Below are 21,106 nucleotides of genomic sequence, written 5' to 3'. Positions count from 1 at the left end.
TTTTCCTCAGTGGTTATCAGGAAAAAAAAGGTAGAAGGACCTGAATCAGATGGAATTTACTTCCACCCTCCGCCTGCCGCTGACCTCTGGTCGCCTGCTTACTCACAGGAGGCGGACATCTCCCCACTTCTCAGCCCTGTCTTCTGACTGCATGCCAGGACCATGGGCATGACATCGTGGCCAAACCCCTTCTTCCTCAGCATTAAGTCTGATAGATAGAAAGTGTGTGTCAGTTGTTGGTATTCATTTGTAAAGCATGAGGACTGCAAGCCTTTTAGAAGCACCCGGTCTTTTTATTTTGCTTGGATAGTTGGGTGGCTGAACAAAGGCTTTTTTGAAAGCTTCACACATATGTGCACACGAGTGCACACGCGCACACACACAGACACCTCCACAGAGATTCCACTCTGGTCGTCTACTCCATTTATGAACCTTTCAGATTCATAGAGCAGCGATGTCAGTCTTTGGCTTGGCTCATCAGAGTATGTTTCCTGTGCAGCAAACGTTAATTAGACCTCCTCAGACCCTATTAAAGGTAATAATGGGGAACTTGGAAAATAACTTCCCAGCCCCGCAGAGGGTGTGGCGTGGACACAGGTGATTGTAGGAGTAGTGTCCCTCTGTCTTTCAGGTAAATCAGTAACAGAGCCCACACCTCAGGGCAGTATGCTACAACAGGAAAGGGTGTTTTAATGGCCCGACAGGAATTTCCATTTCCTGCTCAGCGTGTGATCCCCAATACAGATGCTCACCCCAGAACAAGTCACTGCCGTCCTCCCATGGGGCCTCGGCGTGTTCCTCGTGATCAAGTGTTTTGCTTCATTCCGTAAAGTGCTTTCTGGCTTTGGGTTTGCAAACTGTCCCCGGATGGTCTGCTGTGACAGTGTCACCATTTCCTTTTTAATTTGTTCTTGTTTCAAAGCACACTTGATTTCCTTGTTAATTGAATGGATTTCAGCAATGTCCATGAAGGTAGTTGGTTAGTAGTGATCTTCTCTTCCCTTCACCTGCTTTTAGCATCACTTCTTATTCAGTGGAAAGAAACTGGGGTAATTGAAGCATTCATGTGATTCGTTCTGGGAAGTGGTGCCTTTTTTAGCACTTTAGCAGGCAACCACTTAATGTCCTTATGTTTTTAAGGAAACCTGCTTTCAGAAAACCTCTGGGTAAGCATGGATGTCAAAAAGTTAAATTTCCTCTTTAATAAAGAAGATCATAGTTTCAGCTTTGATTTTTTTCAGGCCAGACGTAAAACAGTCTTACCGGTATAGGATTCTGGTTATCATGTTGATCAATTTCTTAAATGAAATTAATAAAGGAAAACTTGATATTATGAAATTGAATTTGAATCAGTAATTTAAAAATCTTCCATCAAATTGAAGGACAGGGCCAGGAACCTTGGGATCACACATTACTGACTCGGGCCTCTGTTTCACGACTTTCTCCTGCCTCCCTTCCCCTGAGGTTGTCAACAGCTGTCAGGGCTCTTTCCTGCTCAGTTAGCGCTGCATGGGCAGCTGCTCAGGGACTCCAGTATGTGTGACTCTAGGTCCCTGTCCTCAGGCTGCTTCCTGCAGTGAGGGGTTTCGTGCAGGGCGACTGTGATCGTCTGGCCCTGGAACTGCTCTGCTGCCGAGCTCTGGCCATCTCCTTTCTCAGAAGGCTGGACTTCTTTGCCAGCCCTGATCACAGTGCATCTTTTTCTTTTTAACTCATCTCAGTCTCGTTAGACTGAGCTCCCTTCGAGCAAGGGTGTGTCTCATGCCCAGTGTAGCTGAGGGCTCGGTGTGCGTTCCTGGACTGACCTATGACTGGGGTATGCTTCTCTGCGTGTGGCAGCACCTGAGCCCCCCAGGCCCCCTGGATCTCAGCTGGCCCCGTGTCCACCTGGGTAAGCCCTCAGAGTCCTGGGGACAGTGCTCTGGGAGTGGAGGGCACGTGTCGGGGCTGCCTCACACCAGCCTTCCTGCTTCCTCAGCTCTGGCCGCCTGGCATGCTGGGCCCCCCATTTTCTTGACAGGACCCTTCAGCCTCCATCTGCAAATTCTTTGCCTTTGTTGATGGTTCCAAAGGGGTGCTCTGCAGGCTGAAATCTTCACTGGAACTTGGCAAAACTGAGTGACACATTTCTCTGCATTGGACAAGTGTGACACACGGATGTGGTGGCTCCCCAGACCAGCTGTCCCCTAGTAAACCAGCCAAATCCAAGCAGAAGGGAAGCAGCTTTCTAATTCCCCTAGGAATTCTCCTAGTCCCCCTCTCCCTCTGCTTGTCATAGTCTGGGGGACGTGGGTGCCCCTCACTCACAGCGGGGCCCTGTGGCTTATTCTGTCACTCACCTTCTGAAAACGACTGCTTGGCTCAGAGACGGTACCCACGTCATATTAAGAGACGGGGCGTTAAAGCGTGCCTTCTCTACCCTCTGACGCTGAGGCTCAGCCCTGGATCTGACACCAACTGCCTGAGAAATGCTTTGCAGGCATTGGCTCCATGGTACGTCAGCTCCTGTCACCTGACGTGCTGTGCCACCCTGCCCATTGGCCCTGTCTCGGGAAGCTAATGAGCCTGGGGTTTTGCCACCTGACATTGGCTTGAGGACGGAGGCGCGGTTGTGTAGTGCTTGGTGCTTTGGGCCATGTAGGAAGCTTTGATCACGTATCAAGGACAAGGTAGAATTAGGTGCCCGACCTGGTATGAAGCTGCCCCACAGGTTTCTGTTGTCCTCTGGCATCCCTCCAGCCCCTTCTCACTGTTTCTTGTCTTTTTTAACCCGGACCCCTTTGGCCGTTCCCCCAGCCAGCTCCCCCTGGAGAGAGAAGAAGCTCTTCAGGCAGCAGCCCTATCTCCCAGGATGTCCCCTAACCCTTTGACAACACAGTCGACTGAGTAGAGCGAGCAGAAGTGTCACCACTCCCCGTTGCATCATTTTCAACATGGAAGTCGAAATGTCTGTTCCCTCTTGAGCACTGGGCTGGGGGCTCCCTTCAGTGTCCTTTGTGTCATTAAACACTGAAGCTGCTGATCTGGAAACCAGTCTCTGTCCGGTGCTGGGCTGGGTGCTGGCATGAGGAAACCCTGGCTTTTAAGGAGTTCCTGCTTGCACAGTATTTGTGCCTCCGTTTCAGAAGAGTGGGTGATTTGCCTAAGACAAGCCGTAATATTTATCTTAGTATATCTTTGCTGCATCAAACACAGTGTTCAGTAAGCATTAATTAAAATGTATTCATTTAATTTTTAACAAGTCAGAAGGTTGATTGGCAAGTGAGGACCTTCCGTTTGGAATGAATAAATGACATTTTCAGTGCTTCAGTTCACTGAATGCTTTCACCTGAATTGTCCCATTTTATTATTACAACCCAGCGAGGTAGGAATCGTCCCCATCTTACTGATGAAAAATCGAAGCTCGGTAAACTGACTTGCCTGTGGTCCCAAAGCCAGTAAACAGAACCATGGTTTGCACCCAGATCTCAGCTCCCTGGCTTAGCACCATCCACGGTGGCAGAGCCACCTCCTCGCTGGGCTGAATCAAGGGGCTTAGATCCGTTTCTGTGGGAGCACAGGTTTTGGGGGGAGTGGGTAAGAATGGATACTTGCATTGGGCAAAGTTACTGCTTCTCGTCTATCCAGGGGCGTTTTATGAGAGCGTTCTTCTGTAATGGGCGTGCTGTTGCTTATCTCTAGGTTTATGGGTCTCTTTGGGGTTTGGGTTTTGTCCATCTTTATTAAAGGCAAACCACTTTATTGCTCTATTTCTTAGTGGCCACTAAATAAATCATCAGAGGGACGACTAGTGTGTAGCAGTGGGATGTATTAATAATTGAGTGCCCTGAAATAGACTTTTGTTTTTGCAGCTTGCCAAGAATATTGGGAACGCAGGCTTTAATGAGATTATGGAGTGTTGCCTTCCGGCTGAGGACCCGGTCAAACCCAAGCCGGGCAGTGACATGTAAGTGTGGGACTCGCTGTTCTCCCCTTCAGGACAAAGGTTGGCCCTGTACCTGAACCCTGATAGTCAGGGAAATAACAAGGTTAGGTACATCAGTTGTTTCCTTAGGGAATACATCAGCCTGAATTGTTTGGGGGTTTTTAGTCACCTTAACCTCTTTGGGTGTCCAATTAGAAATTTGATGTGGCTGTCCTTTATAGAAGGCCGCAGGAAGGCAGATTTGGCAGAGGCTCTGTGTAAGTGAAGGCGGTGTGGTGAGTGTCACCCCCTGCTGGCGGTGTGCGGGGTCACGCTCACCTTTCGGCCCCGGGAGTAGAGTCACTCTCCCGTCTGTCTTAGTTTTCTCCGTGTCAGTTCTGAGCCACCGGAGAGGGTTAGTTGTCACAGAAACACGGTTACATATCATTCTCTTTCTCAGTGTCCTTGCAAAGGTGGAGTGTGTTGTTTCCTGCAAAAAAAATTGTTTTTTATTTACCTTTGGTACAAAACCCGATTAGAAGCTTTTGTGCCTCATCACACATCCAGCTGGCCCATGGAGGCAGAGCGTACAATAGGGCCTTTTTTTTTTTTTTGCCAGTTTTATCAAACAAACTATACATCACTCAAATGACACTGGTCTTTGAGAGAGAGGTGAATGGGAGACCACCTGGGCAGGGCAGTGCATGCCCGACCCGTTTAGACTTCAGTTCTCGTTATGATGGGTGGGTTGTGTGCCTGCAAGAGGCTTGGGGGTGGTTTACCCACTATGACATGATGCCAAGTGAGGCAGACAGGATGGGGAAAAGGAGAGCGCGGTCCCCGGGCCAGTTAAGAGACAGCCCCTGCATTTGAGTGGTGCGTCTGGATGAAAGTGTTCTGGGAGGAGAGGGAAAATGAGAAATATGTGATAAAGAGAACATATAGAAATTAATTTGTAGAGGCAGCATTTCCCTCAGAGCAAGCCTGAGGTAAAATTGATGGCACAGGTCCTCCCAGAGGACAGACATTTAGTAAGAACGGTGAACAGCGTACACATAGGTGACATATACGGGCCCTTTGTAAAGGCAGAGAATTTAGGTTTTTGTAACCATTTTGTGTGGGGGGGTGTCTTTGAAAAGCAGAGGTTGTAGGATCTGTGTTCTTTCGTATTTGAGTGAGGTGACTTTAATACAGTAAATGAGCTCAGACAACTAAGGGAATGAACAGGCACCTTGTCCAGTATACACCTTCTCAGTATCAGGTGTCTGACGTGAGCATTCGGGAGGCATTGATTAGTCAGGTCCTGTTTGAGTCCTGTAGCAAATGTTGGTGGGGTAACATTTCCTCGAGACTGCATTTTCTCTCTGGATGAAGGTCTGAGTTTCAAATCTGTGTTCTGACCCTACCTGGAGAGGTAGAACAGGACATAGAAATCCAGTCCTTACCCGATGCTGGGACCCGGGCAGGTACGTTAACTTCTCTGGGCCCCTTTCCCCTAATAGAAGCAGGGAGACAGCATTCCCCCCTCACTGTCCCAGGGCCATCAGCAGGTGATGAGGTAAACAAAGCATGTTTTACTCAGTTGGGGTTAACAGCTCTGCTCACCCTGGAGCATGGGCCACGGGGCGATATAAATGCCACACGCTGATTCCACACACCCTGAAAAGTGAGGCTCCCCTCAAGTTAGGTTTCAGTTGGAGATCGCTTCCTGGGGCTAAAAGATCCTGTTTATCAAAGGAAATTTTGTGGCCTGGTGTGGTGCATTTATTCTCTGCTTAACTGATACCTGCTCTCACAGTGGAGGTACCCGTTTCCTGAAAGGCTGTAACGTTGGTCAGTTTTGAACAAAGTATATGATAAATAACTTCTTCTGTGTACCAAGGCTGCTTTATAAAAGCAGAGATTTTGTTTATTCTGGGGCTAGCGGATTCTAAACCATGAATCCTGTCTGCTTGGAACTCGACAATATGAATGTTCTGTCTGCATTGAGACCCCTCTCCCCAACCTTGGCAAAGGTGAAAAGGAAGTTTACTCCATCCCCTTTTTTTCTTCAAAAGGAGGGTAGGTGACCGATGTGATGGCAAAATGCCACCTACTTTCTTACTTACCTCCTCAGTTGAAATAACCAGCAGGCCCTCTGTGCTCCTATAGCATTCAGATCTGTTCTGAAACATTTCATCCCACTTTGTGTCATACCTAAATACTTACATATATTTTTCTGATAAAGAAAATTTTTATATTTCCCACCACAAATGTTGCTTGGTCTGGGAAGTCCATTTTTAAAGAATCAGCAAGTCAAAGATACAGTCACAGCTCTAAGGCTACTTAAATAAGCTAAGGCTTTACTTCCAGGTAAAAGGAATGCACTGTTTCTGGCTTTATCTCAGAACAGCACTCCATCTGCAGATAAATCTGTGGAAGGGGGGATGCCAAAGACCCCCTAACCGCCCGTGAAAACCGGGATGGATTTGGGGGTATTGAGAGAGAGAAGTGGGTGGGAGGGGAAAGCTGCCTCGTGGGTGTCTGTGAACAGAGGCCAGAACTATTTCTCTCCCTTGACTCAGGACCTGATGTATGTCCTGTCCTCTAGAAGTATAAGAAGCCTCTCCTGAACAGCGTGCCAAATGTTATGTCAACTTCAGTGTTTTTCTCCAAAAGCCTAAGCCTTTCAAAAAAGGGGGAGGGGAATCACATGGCAGTGAACTTCCTTTGCAGAGCCGTGGGCAGACAGGCAGTCAGGCAGACCACCTGAGACAGTGCTTTCTACCAAGTCAGGCCCAGTGGTCTGGAGCTGAGCTATGAATGGCTATCTCAGGAACGTGGATTACCTAGGGGAGAAGGCATAAAAAGCCTGCCTGCCACGTAGAGGGAGTGGGGTAAGCAAAGACATGGAGATACACATGGGGTGGCGAGGGAAACAGCTCAGTGAGATTGGAGCATAGAGCTTCAGGAGGAAGGTAGAGACCTGCCAGATGGGCTGAGAACACACGGCCCCATCCTGTGAGTGGGTCGTCCCCCTGCACAGCCAGCCCTGAGAACCTGGGCGAGGCCCCAGGATCCCTGCCCTGGGTCTTGAGGCTTCCTGTGTTGGAAACTAGAAGGTTTCGATGCTTCTAGAAAGCGCTCCAGGTGTCCCGGTGAGCACAGGTGCTGCAGGGGAGTCACGTGGCAGCCGCCACCCCAGTTGATGTTTTCCTACCAGCGCTTCTTATGAGGAGGGTGGCGGCTGGATTTTTTAAGAAGTTGTTTTAGAGGAGTAGTTGTTGGGTGTGTTTGAACAGAGGCCCTTAATCATTTACAAGGCAATTATGTTTGATTTCAGGAATGCCAGGAAAGACTACATTACTGCCAAGTACATTGAGAGGAAATATGCAAGGAAAAAACACGCGGATAACACGGCAAAACTGCACAGCCTGTGTGAGGCCGTCAAAACAAGAGATATTTTTGGGTTACTCCAGGCTTATGCTGATGGTGTGGACCTTACAGAAAAAATTCCACTGGCCAATGGACATGTAAGAGTGTGGCTTGCTACTTTTAAAGAAAAGAAGGGGGACAGTGGCCAGGCCGTGAGCTAGGAATGCTGACAAAGTGGTATTCTCTGACAGCATTGAGTTCTGGGGGAAGAAATTGGTGTCCAAGCCAAAAGTGTAATGCCAGCTCTGGGAAGAAAGCCCAGCTCCTGGGGCGCATGGCATATTCTCAGAGGCCTGAGCTCCCTGAGAGAAGCCCTGTCCTCTGTTCGCGTCTCCTGGGGACACAGGGAGCCTCAGGGCCAAGCCCTAGCTCCCAGGACCACGCTGGGATGGAGAGCTCTGCCGGCCCGGTGCACTGCTCCCCACACTCTCCCCCCGAGGGAACAGGAGTGGGAGAGACATCTCCCCGTTTCCTGAGGAGCCATCTTGAGAGGGTGGGGTCTCGCTGTGAGGATCCACCAGTGTCACAGGTCACTGTGTCCTAACTCCTTCCACAAGTGTGCCCTGTGGACACACACATTCCCTTGAAACCTCCTTACTTGGGGCTGGGGCTGGGGAGATCCCTTAGAAGTTGAGCACATTATATGAAAACTTAATGTTCAGTGAGGCAGAAATCAAGCCCAGACGGTCCAGGGCGTGCTGAGCTCTGAGCCCTGTGTTGGCCGAGGACAGCGGGGACACTTCCTTCCCCTCCCCTTCTGTCCCCCGCCCACCCTCATTGGTCTCTTACCCCCCACTTGCCAGAACTTACTTTCAGAAAAGGCAGTAGTGGTCCTGTGCCCCATGAGTTGAAGACCAGGTATTCGTGTGGATGGCCTTATCTGTAAGTGTATGTCATGCAGGGTGTCAGACGGGGTCTCCTGTCCCGCTCCCCATATAAGAACGCAGGACATGGTGAGGCCAAACAGGAATACCCACAGAGCCATAGATAGGGGAGTCATACCACTATGTTCTCGCTGGCAGCTGGGTTGGAGACACAGGAAGCAGGAGGAACCACATGATCCGCAACCCGCTGTCCACTTCTCTGCCAACCAACCTCACTTGATAACTGCAATCCGCTCTTGCTAGCTCAGCCACCATCTTCTTGCTAGCTCCCATTTGCTACTAGCGTAGCCACAGCAGTTATATTAGTGGCCAATGGCTCACTGGTTACAGCTGACGGCCAACCAGCCACAGCTGATGGCCATCCAATCACAGTTGATGGCCATTTACTACCCGAGTGAGCACCTTTCCACGTGAGGCCTGGAAACTGCTCTCCGGGCTCTGTCCCCACAGTGCAGAAAGGTAAACTTGAACCCTGTTTTAAAAGCTATATGTTTCTATGAATTCAGGCAGCAGGTGTAAGAAGACGGACTTACAGGAGGCCCGAGAACCTTCCTGGAGTCTTTGAACTGAGACCCCTGCTTACAGGCAGCACCTTATATTGTTAGTACAGGGACAAGGACAGAGAGATGGGAGGACTTTGAAATGAAACCCCTGAATTTTTCATTACTTCCCACGGAATAAGGAGAAATAGGCCCAACTATATAGGTTCCCAAGGGCAGAGAGTTTGCCCTGGTTAAAGGGGTCACTGTGTACCTTAGAGATAAACTTTTTGAAGGAAAGAATAAAAGGCCTTTGGAAGAGAGATACAGGCTGTCATTTGTGTTGGACACAAAACTGAATCCCTTGGGATTCCGGAGTGTTTCTGTTTGGTCTGCAGGAGCCAGATGAAACCGCCCTCCACCTTGCAGTCAGATCTGTGGACCGGACTTCTCTTCACATTGTAGACTTTTTAGTTCAGAACAGGTAGGTGCTCTGAAATTAGGGAGGCATTTGACTTTGTTCCTTGGTGTTTCTGAGGAAGGAGACAGGTGCTGCCTCGGCATCAGTGGTCTGGCCAAAATGTTGGGATTTTCCCAGGTCTAAACATGAATTATGAGACAGCAGAAGTGCTGCCAGGTGTGGGATTTCCATGGCAATCCTACAGAGGCCCTGGAGTGTGAGGAAAAACCCTTCCCGGGATCTGCACGATCCAGTTTCTGGCGTCTGTGCCCCAGGGAGACACCAAGCCCCTCGAGAGCAGACTCGGTGGCCCCCACCAGTGTTTGGGGGGCATATATCTGAGGTGTATGAGTCCCTTTCTGGAGTGACCCGGCCTTGTTTTACATTGGAAGAACTTCTGAAATCTCACAATTCCCCCTGAGCCTGTTTTCAGGGCCAGTCCGGGGCGAGTAGGCTCAAAGGAGCCCAGGGACTCTGGACTTTGGAAAAGTGGCCTTTCCTCTTTCTGGTGAAAGTGTCAACAGTAAAGATGGAAATAGCTCCCCCATCTTTCTGTGGGACGTGATGGGCGCGTGCCACAGGCTTCCTGGGGCCTCCAGGCACTGATGGAAAAGCGGGAGGGGTGAGGCAGGAGGGATGCAGTGGTTCAGGGCCGGCCTAGGAGGGCAGGTGCCCTCACTCGTTCTCGGCCCCTGCCCAAGTGCAGCTCGGGTGCCTCACTCCCTCTTTGGCCATCTCTGCCATCGCTGTGAGTTCCCTGGTGGCCTTAAGCCAAGGCTACTTCTACCCAGCCACTTTGGAGGAGGATTGAGAGAAGTCCTCAGTGATGCTGGCGGCTTCCCGTTCTCCTGTCATACCTCAGTCCCCTGCATGGGCAGTTCCTACTCCTGTGACCCGTGACTCCCTGTTCTTTGTCTTTCTCTTCCCCTGTGCTCGGCCAGTGGGAACCTGGACAAACAGACAGGGAAGGGCAGCACGGCCCTGCATTACTGCTGCCTGACGGACAACGCCGAGTGCCTCAAGCTGCTCCTGCGGGGGAAGGCCTCCATCGAGATAGGTGAGCGGCGGGCCACCTGGCCTTCCTGCTGGCTCAGCGCCCACGCTGCCCTCGGAGACAGTCCGTACCCCGCGCTCCTGTCAGGGTTGCAGAGAAGTAAGCCGTGCCCTCTAGAGAGAAGGGGCCCTTCCTCCATCTGTCACGTAGACTTGCCATCATGTGCAGGCATCATTTGGATGGTAAGAGGCAGAGAATAGGCCCTGCAGCTGTCACGGAGGCCGAGGTGAATTTAGACAAAGATTGGGGCATCTTGCCCTGTTCATAACCCCACTTAAGATTCGACTTAGCCCCGCCTGGCTCTGGGCTGCAGGTGTGCTGGTGAGACACTGTTCACTGCCCCTCCTTTCTCTGCACGAGTCTCCTCCACGAGGGACCCTTGGTGTGCGTGGCCTTGGTCCTCTCCCTCCACTGTGGGACCCTGGTCAGGCACAGGCTGGCCCACGGGCACCCAGCTGTGATCAGGTCATGAGGAAGTACTTTGAAGGTCATTTGAAAGGAGAAAGAAGGCGCACACTTGCCTGAGAGCCAGCTTCTTTTCTAACAATTCATATTCCAGCCTCGTTGACTGAGGCTCATTTAGGAGAAAGTACACAGTTTCAGATTTGTAGACAGCATAAAAGGAAGTATCAAGTTATTACGGGCAAATGCCCGCGACTCCATCAGCAGTGGTTCTGGTTAGCAAATTTCCGTGAAGGATTTTCTTCGACGTAAGAGTTTGGATAACAATTTTCATTAGTTGGCTACTTCAGAGGTTTGACTTGCACGATTAGTGCAAACCGTGTCTTGTAAAATCTTACTGTTACACTCCAGTTCTGTATAATTATAAGCCAAGTTCCGCCCTGACTGGGGCAGACTCATTGTGGATTTCCCTAGTCATGTTCAATCTAATTTAGTGCTGCTGCTCTGTATCTTTTTTTAATTGTCTCTCGATAGGAAACCTTCACTTGTGTTTGTTGTAATGCCTCCTTTTGTCACCCTGCCGTTTAGCTAATGAGTCAGGAGAGACACCCCTGGATATTGCCAAGCGCCTCAGGCACGAGCACTGTGAGGAGCTGGTGAGTCTCCATCCGGCGAGGACGGGACGAGGACACCCTTCCTGGGACAGGGAGGGGCCACGCACACTCGAGGAGGGTTTGCTCTGAGCTCGGCAGTATGTGTCCCGATCGAATCCCAGTGTCCTAGGTGGGATGGCTTGGAGAAGGTATTCTGCAGAGCCTTGAGAGAGGAGGTGACCACTCCCCTCCTACTGATGCCTGGAACACAAGTTGGTATTCCGTGGTGTTGCAGGGCATGTGGAGCAGAGGCCCCGGGGAGACCCTAACTTTGCCTCTCCTCTGGGGTCTCTAAGCTGTTAGCTTGTCCTTCTATGTGAGTACGCCAAAGCTGCCTTTCTTATTTTACTCCCCGGCCCGAAATCATGAGGGTTATTATGCGCCATCTTATCCTGTCCTGTTCTGGAAGAAGAGGCAGTGTGGCCAGTGGACAGCCCTCCAGGGTCAGGCAGAACCCGGTTTGCAGTGGGATTCCACTGTGACTCAGGAAGTGTCATCTTGCCAGCTCTCTCCACTGTTTCCTTATTTTTTAAGTGGAATCAGCTCTACTGCTTTGCAAGATTGTTACGAGAATTATTGTCGAACTCTGTAAAGCTACTGCTCAGTGAATAGAGCTATTAACAGTAAATGCTGTACAAGGTAGTATTTGAAGTATTTTCTGTCTATTAACTCATTTAATCTTGATAAGTATTTCTGGCATGGTTTCTACTGTTACCCTCATTTTACAGATAAGGAAGAAAGGTGAAGTGACTGGCCTAAGGTCACACAGTTCCTCTCTGGCTATGAAAAAATTAAGCCCTAATGTCCAAAGACTTTCATTGTATCTGATGAATCAGTTTCTCTCCTGTGCATCTAGAATGGAACTAGCTATCTACCTTCCTTGAGAGAACTGAGAAAATAGTCACGCAACTTTTCATCTGTGCTTAATTCTCCCGTATTGGTTGAGAAAGGCGGGGTTAACAGCTGTCAACACGTTCGTTTTGCTCAGGTTGAGTTTGCTCCCATGTGCAGTGTCTGTACCTACAGGCTGACCACCATCATCCTATAGAACTCAAATATCCCTTGCTACATACAGCACTTTACAGTTTACAGAGCACTTAATGGGAGTTACCAGGTTTGAGTTTCATGGTGAATTAGGGAGGGGGCTTATCCTAATCCATGTGCAGAAGTTCATTTACATACGAGTCAGCCCGCCTTGCACTGCTCTCTGCCTCCTCCCCCTGCCAGTGCACCCCTCCTTTTGGACCCCTTGGTGGGTGCCTGTTTCATGGGCCTTCACGGGCTGTATGCGTGTGGTGTGTGAGCAGCAGTGTCACTGACAGTTCTTTGTTCTTCTCAGCTGACCCAAGCCTTATCTGGAAGGTTCAATTCTCACGTTCACGTCGAGTACGAGTGGCGCTTGCTCCATGAAGACCTGGATGAAAGTGATGATGATATGGATGAGAAATTGCAGGTCTGTGCCAGGTGTAAGACGTTAAGGTTCTATAATAAGCTTCATCAGAGCAGCGTGGTTCCTAGCCTGTAATTATGGCGGAAAGGTGTTTTGCAGAAAAGAAAATCTAGTTTATTTTTTGCTTCCATTGATCTCAGTAGGTTTGGGCCTTACCGCTTCTGTCCCCAGCACCTGCACACATTGATTTAAAGGAACTGTGATTATGTCATCAGAGGCAGCTGCTCACTTCTTTATAGGAAGGAAAGATATGGGGGGGCCTTAGGTCTAGTGGGTTTTAGTGGAAGCTCACACTCTATGGACAATGTGATAACGAGCCAGGTGTCCCCAAGTATCGGTCATCATGTTCGCTTAGTTAATCTTTAAAACCATAACTGAAATCATTAACTGACCCTTAGAGCTCATTGGGGCCAGGCCTTTATTAGGCAGGGCCTTGAGCCTCAAGAGAGAGGTTGACTTGGCCACAGTGAAACAAGTATTTGAGACTGAGTTGGGGCCAGACTGAGAGCTCTCGCCTCCTAGTGCAGCTCCCTTCTCATGACACACACTGTCATGCACGCTCAGGGAGACCCCTGAAGGTGGCTACCTTCACACAAGTCTCAGAGGAAGAGTCAGATTCAGACAGACTGACTGCAATCCCACACTCCTAGCTGCCAGGAATCGAGTGGCGAGTGCCGCTCGTGTGTTGAGCCTGTCTAATTATATATGTGGCTTTTCTGGAATCTATCAGACCATCCTCATGGGTGGAGCAGTTGACACCCATGCTTACTGTTTCTTAGAATGAGAAATTTCTTCCGAGCCAGCTATAACACAGCGTCAAAGTGCAAAGAGCCGACTATGTGTATACTTACCTACCTTATAAAAAGGAGGAGGTTTGAAGCACTGGCCCCGGGGTGAGAGCACATACCACATTCCCATCATGTGGGCAGTGACACAGCAGGTGGCATCGTCCACGCAGAAGTCTGGCAGGAAGGGCTCTGCTGGGAGCCCTATCACTCATCCCCCAGCCTCTGCAGCTAAGCGTGGTAGGATGCTCAGCTCATACCGCCATGGGTTTGTGGGAGTTGAAAACCATGTGGAGAGCCACCAGCCGCCGAGTCCTCCACACCTGAGCAGGGCTGGGGCCATGGGGTTGGCCAGAGCCTGGACCGGGCAGAATCTCCTGTGAGGGGAGGAGCTGGGCACCAGCCAATCTAATACTGCTCAGCTCCTGGCACTGTGCTAGGGACACAGTGAGCATTATGTCTGTTTAACAGATGAGAAATAGGGTCACGAGGTTGACTAAGAAATTTGCTCAAGATCATAGCTGTTACTGTGAAGCTGACATTTGAAATATGAGTTAGATCTCATTTGCCCAAGTCATGATTCCATGCCATGACCTTCAGGTAGAACAAGGGTTGGCAAACTCTTAAAGGGCCACAGAGTAAATATTTTAGGCTTGTGGGCCTAAAATATCAAACAATCTTTGTTGCTACCACGCTGCTCTGCCAGGGTGGCTTAAAAGCAGCCATTGACAATATGTAAATGATGGGTAAACAATATGTAAACGTGGCTGTGTTCCAATAAAGCTTTATTAACAAAAACAGGTGGCAGCCAGTGGACCATGGTTTGCTGACCCCTGAGTTAGAGGCATCTCAAAAGTTGCAGTTCATAGGGGACGAAAACCGTGCTCTCTCCTGAATTCTCTGTGTAGCTGTTGGGGGTTGACTGCAGCTCGATGCCCAGAGCAGCTAGACTATAAGAAAGCATGCTTATGACAGGGAAACAGGGAAAATGCAGAGCTACATTCAGATAACTCTGGCTAGTAAAGATGAGATCACTTCTATTTTAAAACCTTCGCAGAATGGAGAATTGTAACTTGTAAATCATGGCTTTTTTGTTGTGTGTGTTTCTATTACGAGACATGATAAGAGTGAGTTTTAAATCTTGCAGCTCTCAAGTAACAGTTGAGAGTCAGAAATGCACCATGCCCAAGTGGAGGTGGTGTACATGAGGTTGTCACCAGTAGCGTGAGCGCTGTGACCGAGAGCTCAGTGAGCCTGTGTTTCACACACCTGCCTGCACCCCTCTGCAGCCCAGCCCCAGTCGGCGGGAAGACCGGCCTGTCAGCTTCTACCAGCTGGGCTCCAATGCGGCATCTCTGGCCAGAGACACCCCCGGCCTGGCCAAGGACAAGCAGAGGAGCTACGTGCCCAGCATCTTGCAGAACGAGACGTACGGCGCCATCCTGAGCGGCAGCCCGCCACCCTCCCAGCCTGCGGCCCCCAGCACCACCAGCGCCCCCCCACTGCCCCCACGGAACGTTGCCAAAGGTACTGAGCTGTTGGTCGCCCTGCCAGAGCACAACGGGTGTAGTTGGGGTTTTTGTTTTGGGAAGTTTGTGTTGTTGCTTTGCCCGCAACTAGGTAATAGTTGGGTCAGGATCAGGATGGGCTTTTCCATGTGGGGCCTTTTTCTTTGTTATTTCTGTTGTTTGCTTCCTAAAGGAGCTCCATCATTCCTAGGGTGCTCATAGAGTATCCTGAGCTGGTTCTCGTTCTAGGCAGAGCTGTGGCATCTGTGTGACTCGGGGAATGCAGGGTAGGACTGAGGCGGACGGGCCAGCTCCTGACACTGATCTGTCAGCTGTTTTCCTGCAGACCTTCTTTCTGGTCCTTTTCTCTGTGCTTTTCACACTCGTGACCCCTCCCTTTCTTTGCCTTCATTCTTTTCTGTTTTATCTCTCCCCACCTGCATTCGGCCAGCCTGTGGCACCTGTGATTAGTTCTTATCGCTCTGATCCCCATGAGGTGAGGGATGAAAAGATGTTTACTTGGGGACAATGCTCAGCCTAATTGTAAAAGTTCAAAGTTGTCCCTGTGGTCCCGCCAGGGCCTGAAGTGCCAAAGCTGCCACACTCACTCTGGCTGTGTCACAATGTAGTGAGTTGGACTCAACAGGTGCTGGCTTTTCGTTTTATAACAATGGAAAACGAAGGCCCCGCACCCCCATCCCCCAAGTTAAGTACTTTGCCCAGCAGTGAAGGGCCAAGTGGTCATGCTGTTCTTTGAAGGCAGGTCCAGCAAGTGGCCGGCCCAGTTCTGGGCTGGGGCTGGGAGCCATGGCCAGTGGCCTTGGAGGGCCTCCCACAGGAAGGAGGGAAAGGAGCCTCCGTCCCCGGGCGTGATGTCCAGGTGCTAAGGCTGCTGCTGGTCACAAAAGAAGTCCCCAGTCGCTTTTGTGCAGTGGCTGCTTTCTGGGCCGAGGAGTGAGTACAGCAGCATGCCGTCACGCTGGGTCTGTGCTGGCATGTGGCTGGGCCCCACCTCCCCCTGCTGTCCTGGGGGTCTGAAGACCCTCCCACACAGAGCAGGGAGGCCCAGAGGAGGCCAGTGAGCCTGTCGTCTGGGTCACTGAACCACACCCCTCAAGAGCAGACCCTCCAAGAGGAGAGCAGGCACTGCCAGGCAGGCCCCGGAAACCAGCCTGCTCACCTGCCGGGCAGAGCCCATCATCTGCACAGCACACGGCACCCCTGTCCCCATGTCCCAGGCGGTGTCTGTACCCCAGCTGTGAGGGAGGTCCCTGAGTAGGAAGGAAGCTGTGAAAGCAAGTCTCAGCTGCCACGTCCTCCTTGTCACCGTCACTGGGCTCTGGCTGGGAGGGTCCCAGGGCAGGTGAGGGCAGCAGTGTGGTTGGGTCCCTTTGGGGGCATGTCACTGCCCCCTGCCATCCTCCTGCCACATTTGGTATGACGGGGGCTGAAATGATGGGGTCATCTCCACCCCATTAGTGGCTTTTGCTGTCATCGGAGAAAAGGTTATGTTTTGCTCTGTTGGATCATATAAAAAGTAATGGGAAGCTGCTCATGTCTCGCTTTCCTAACGTCGTAGAATGAGAGGGTCTTGGTTTCTTTCACTTCATTTCTGCTCGCGATTCCAGTGTTAGCTTCACTTCTGCCTTCGATGATGCAGCTTGCGCTTCATCCCTGCTAGGCCCCTGCCCTCTCCCCAGCGGCCCCTTGTTGTCCGTCCGGCCCGCACATGGTTCAGTGTGGAGCCCCCGTGCGACTGGACAAGGGGGCGGTGTCAGCCTGTGCTGCCTGCACGCAGCTGACCTCGACCTCTGTCCGGAGCACGTGTGAGGCGCCCCCTGGACGCGGGGCCTGCCCGGGGCAGTGCGCCGTTCCCTCTGCAGGCCCGGCCGTGTGGCCAGCAAGCCTCCGGCACCCAGCAGATGCCGCTGGTCGTGGGGGCAGCGGAAGGACTGTGGTCGAGGAGTGCCAGCGCCCTGGTGTGTGTGTCACCTGGGCTGCTGGCTGTCGTCCCCGTTTACAGCCAGAAACGCCTGCGGGGGGCGGGAGAGAGCCTTCCAGCTGGTGTCTCTGGTTGGTGCCCTGCCCCACTGCTGTGCCTGTGTCACGCGGGACCCTCCCAGGCCTGGCGAGGACTTGCTGGGTGGGACGGGAGCCGGCGCGCGGGGCGTGTCCTCGTGCTTCCTCTTCCCTCTCCACTCAGTGCGATTGACAGCACTGGCTGGGAATTTCCCCAGAAGCGTTATTCGCTCGGTGCCTATCAGAATCGACCTTCCAGATACCAGAGACAGGAACTTTTAAAATCGGCGTTCTGTCTGCTCTGAGTGCTAGTGTAGACGGGTCACTGGTACCATTTTACAAGGATGCGGATCAATAACGCGCTGTTCTGTTTCTGTTTTTGTTGTGTGCGTGCGCGTGCCTGCCTGTGCGTGCGCGTGCCTGTGTGCGTGCGTGCGCGTGCCTGCGTGCGTGCGTGCGTGCGTGCCTGCCTGCGTGCGTGCGTGCGTGCGTGCGCAGTTCAGACAGCCTCCTCCGCTAACACCCCGTGGAAGACAAACTCTGTAAGTGTGGACGGTGTAGGCCGGCAGCGATCTTCGTCAGATCCGCCAGCTGTCCATCCACCGCTGCCCCCTCTCCGCGTGACATCTACCAGTACGTTTTCCCTTTTCCTTTCTCGCGGTGGGCTTTGTAGATCCGGACGGCCGGGGGGAGCTCTCGGCAGCCACGCGGGAGAGCCCGTGCGGCTCCGCGGGGTGTCCCACGCCCGCCCCGGGGGTCGCGCGCTCCTTCCTCTGTGTCCCCAGGCGTGTCAGCAGCGCTGCGTCTCACGTCAGCTCAGGGCTGTGGTTCTCAGCGTTTGGGTTATACTCTGGTGTGTGTGTTTCCTCATTGTCAACGGGAGGGCGAGAGTCCCAGAACCGTGGGGCGGGTGGGAGGAGGTTTCCCTCCTGGGGCGGGGGGGGAGGGGCGCCTGCGGGGGGGGGGGGGGGGGGGCGCCAGCCCCGGGACTGCCCGCCCTCCCGCTCTGCTTTGGCCGTGGCAGGAGCCCCTGGGTTTGCTTGAGAGCCCGGAGACCTTTCTCTCGGGTTGTTCCCGCCTTCCTTCCGTGACCTCAGTTACGTGTAAGAAGCCAGCCCCGGGGGGCGTGGCCGCTGGCGGAGCGGGAGCTACGTGTGGGACGGACGCTCTTCCAGGGGCTGGGGGGGGGCGGTCATCCAGCTAAGACACGTCCAAGTTAAACAGCAAGGGGGCACTCAGTAGGTCCCAGGGGGCACATGGCGGGTCCTCGAGGGCACTCAGTAGGTCCCAGGGGGCACATGGCGGGTCCTCGAGGGCACTCAGTAGGTCCCAGGGGGCACATGGCGGGTCCTCGAGGGCACACAGTAGGTCCCAGGGGCACATGGCGGGTCCTCGAGGGCACACAGTAGGTCCCAGGGGCACATGGCGGGTCCTCGAGGGCACTCAGTAGGTCCCAGGGGGCACATGGCGGGTCCTCGAGGGCACTCAGTAGGTCCCAGGGGGCACATGGCGGGTCCTCGAGGGCACTCAGTAGGTCCCAGGGGGCACATGGCGGGTCCTCGAGGGCACTCAGTAGGTCCCAGGGGGCACATGGCGGGTCCTCGAGGGCACTCAGTAGGTCCCAGGGGGCACATGGCGGGTCCTCGAGGGCACTCAGTAGGTCCCAGGGGGCACATGGCGGGTCCTCGAGGGCACTCAGTAGGTCCCAGGGGGCACATGGCGGGTCCTCGAGGGCACTCAGTAGGTCCCAGAAGCCCACTTTTCTGCCTCTTGGTCTGGCCCTTCTGGGATGGGGACACTGGCATGCTAGTCTTCCCTTTGACTTAACTTGAAAGCAGAGGAAGCACAGAGGAATGAAAGCAAAGAAGAGAAAGGCAGACTCTAAACTGATCCCTCCTTGGAGCCCTCCCAGCTGTCCTGGCAGAGCTGCTGCTGACTGACTGCTGCCTCTGCAGGTGTCGGCCTCCTGGCAGGCGGCCGCCTCAGCAAGACGAGGGGATGAGAATGCCGCACATTTGGGAAGGGCACTGATGTTCCCCAGCAAAGGGGGAGCAGGGGAAGGAGGCATGGGCTCAAGGCCCCGCGCCCTGCCCTGTCTTACCAGCTCTGACCTGGCTGAAAGCACATCCCCTCTCTGAGCCTCAGCCTCCTCACCTGTCAAAACTAGAGAATAAACTCTTGGCCCTGCCCCCCCTCAGATCGTGGCACCTGTACAGAGATAGTTCTTCACAACGTTTCTTCAGAGTGACTTGCTTGCACCTTAGAGAGACGGGTAGGGACCCTGGGTCCACTGAGACCGAAAAAGAATTGGCCCAAGAAGGCCCAGCTCTTCCAGGGACAGGATAGTGAGGTCTGAGACGGCCTGGGCCTCAGGTGTCAGGGTAGAAAGCAGAAAACCATCTTGGTTTTTCCAAGATTGAATTCTAGCTGAGAAAATACAGCCTTATCGAAACATTTAAAGCCTAACTATTTATGGAAAATCGGCAATGAAGCTATGTTTTTTTCCCTGATGAAATAGCAATAGGAAAAAGGAAGCGCTTATCGGAAGAGCCTCCGGTGAGAAAACCAGCAACATGATGCCTGAAGTGTGACCCTCTATATTTTTCTCTCCTCCTGTCTCTCTGCAGATCCCCTGGCTCCCACACCACCGCCTCCGGTAGCAAAAACGCCCAGTGTGATGGAAGCCTTGAGCCAGCAGAGCAAGCCAGCCCAGCCTGGGGTCCCACTGGGCAAAGCCACACCCCCACCCCTGCCACCCCAGCCACCCAGCCGCCTCCCGCAGAAGAGGCCTGCTCCTGGGTAACCACCTCCCTTCCACGCCCCCCTCAGGGCCTGGCCACATTGCCCATCCTTGCTTCTTGCATTCAAGGAGCTTTCAAGTGGTCCCATTACTTCATCTGCCGAGGTTTCTATGGGAACATTTGAAATCTCCAGTGTTTCTACTGTAACATTAGTGACATAACTTGGTTTCATCAGATTTCAAATGTCTTCAAAATAATTTATCGAGAATTTTTAAAGTGTGAAAGTTTCATATGACTGTGTGTCATATCTACATAATTTAAATTTCTGTTTAGTACATTAGTACAGACACTGGGATTTGAGGAGTTAAAGTCATAAGACGTGGGGCCTCTAGGTTCTATTTGTTGCTCACTCACAAGGTTATTTTGACTGCGTGGACCCTCTGCAGTGTGGAGCATATATTTCCCACAAACAGGGGTGTTCTACATAAACACAATGTAAACAGCAAAATCAGGATATTAACATAGGTCCGTCCATAGATTGCAATCCTCAGACTCCATTCAAGTTCACCGTTTGTCCAGATAACATCCTTTCCTGCACGGGAATCCAGTTCATGGCGCTCAGTCTGGATCCTTGTAGTGGAAAACAGTTCCTTTTAGTTGAATGATACTTAGAAGCCAAGTTCAGCACGCTTTGTGTGCTCATTGCTGGGGGAGTCTCACTGCTCCCAGGCAAGCCCTCTGAGGGGCCGGAAGTCGGACGCACAGGCACATGTACACTTACACGTTCATGCACATGTACGTATATGAGCACACCTATCTCTACATTTCTCTCTGTCTGTATTGAAACCCATGAGTTTACACTGTCCAGTAACAACCACACCAAAACTTACTGAGATAAGACATAACCATTTTATTATGCTCACGGACTCTTGTCAGGTGTTTGGGTCAGCACAGTGGGCATAGTTTAGCTTTGCTCCACAATATCTGGGCCCTTAGCTGAAAAGACTCAAAGGCTGGAGATGGGTCAACACAGAAAGGGAGTCATCAGCTGGACGCCAGTCTCACAAGAGGCCTCTTTACACAGCCAGTGGTTGGTGCTGGCCATCTGCTGGAACCCTAGCTGGGGCTGTTGGCTACAATATTGACACGTGTTGCATGGCCTCGCCGCGTGACTAGGGCTTCCTCACATCATGGTGCCTGGGCCCAAAAACAAGTCCCAAGAGATAGGCCTGGCCCGGAAACCAGCAGGGCATCATTTCCTCCATATTACTGGTGAAGCATGGCAGAGCCCAGACCCAGTGGAGGGGTGGGGAAGTGCATGGCACTGGGTGGTCATAGAGTCTAGCTCTGTAA

At 52.1% G+C, this 21,106-nt stretch overlaps 1 protein-coding gene across 4 annotated transcripts in view; it reads left to right on the top strand.

Annotated features, from left to right (window-relative positions):
- ASAP2 (ArfGAP with SH3 domain, ankyrin repeat and PH domain 2) overlaps positions 1–21,106 on the top strand; it is a 149,327-nt gene that overhangs the window by 119,052 nt on the left and 9,169 nt on the right. For 2 of the 4 annotated variants that reach the window (XM_081069021.1, XM_081069018.1), the window contains exons 16-24: positions 3,852–3,946; positions 7,227–7,416; positions 9,080–9,165; positions 10,083–10,198; positions 11,186–11,253; positions 12,590–12,703; positions 14,775–15,012; positions 17,511–17,645; positions 19,640–19,811. In XM_081069021.1, coding sequence (XP_080925147.1) covers positions 3,852–3,946; positions 7,227–7,416; positions 9,080–9,165; positions 10,083–10,198; positions 11,186–11,253; positions 12,590–12,703; positions 14,775–15,012; positions 17,511–17,645; positions 19,640–19,811 — 1,214 coding nt within the window. The remainder of the gene's footprint in view (positions 1–3,851; positions 3,947–7,226; positions 7,417–9,079; positions 9,166–10,082; positions 10,199–11,185; positions 11,254–12,589; positions 12,704–14,774; positions 15,013–17,510; positions 17,646–19,639; positions 19,812–21,106) is intronic. The other 2 variants (XM_081069020.1, XM_081069019.1) reach the window with 1 other exon arrangement.

The sequence above is a fragment of the Rhinolophus hipposideros genome (genome assembly GCF_964194185.1).
Source record: "Rhinolophus hipposideros genome assembly, chromosome: 12".
NCBI lineage: Eukaryota > Metazoa > Chordata > Mammalia > Chiroptera > Rhinolophidae > Rhinolophus > Rhinolophus hipposideros.
This window is presented reverse-complemented; position numbering and strand designations above follow the sequence as displayed.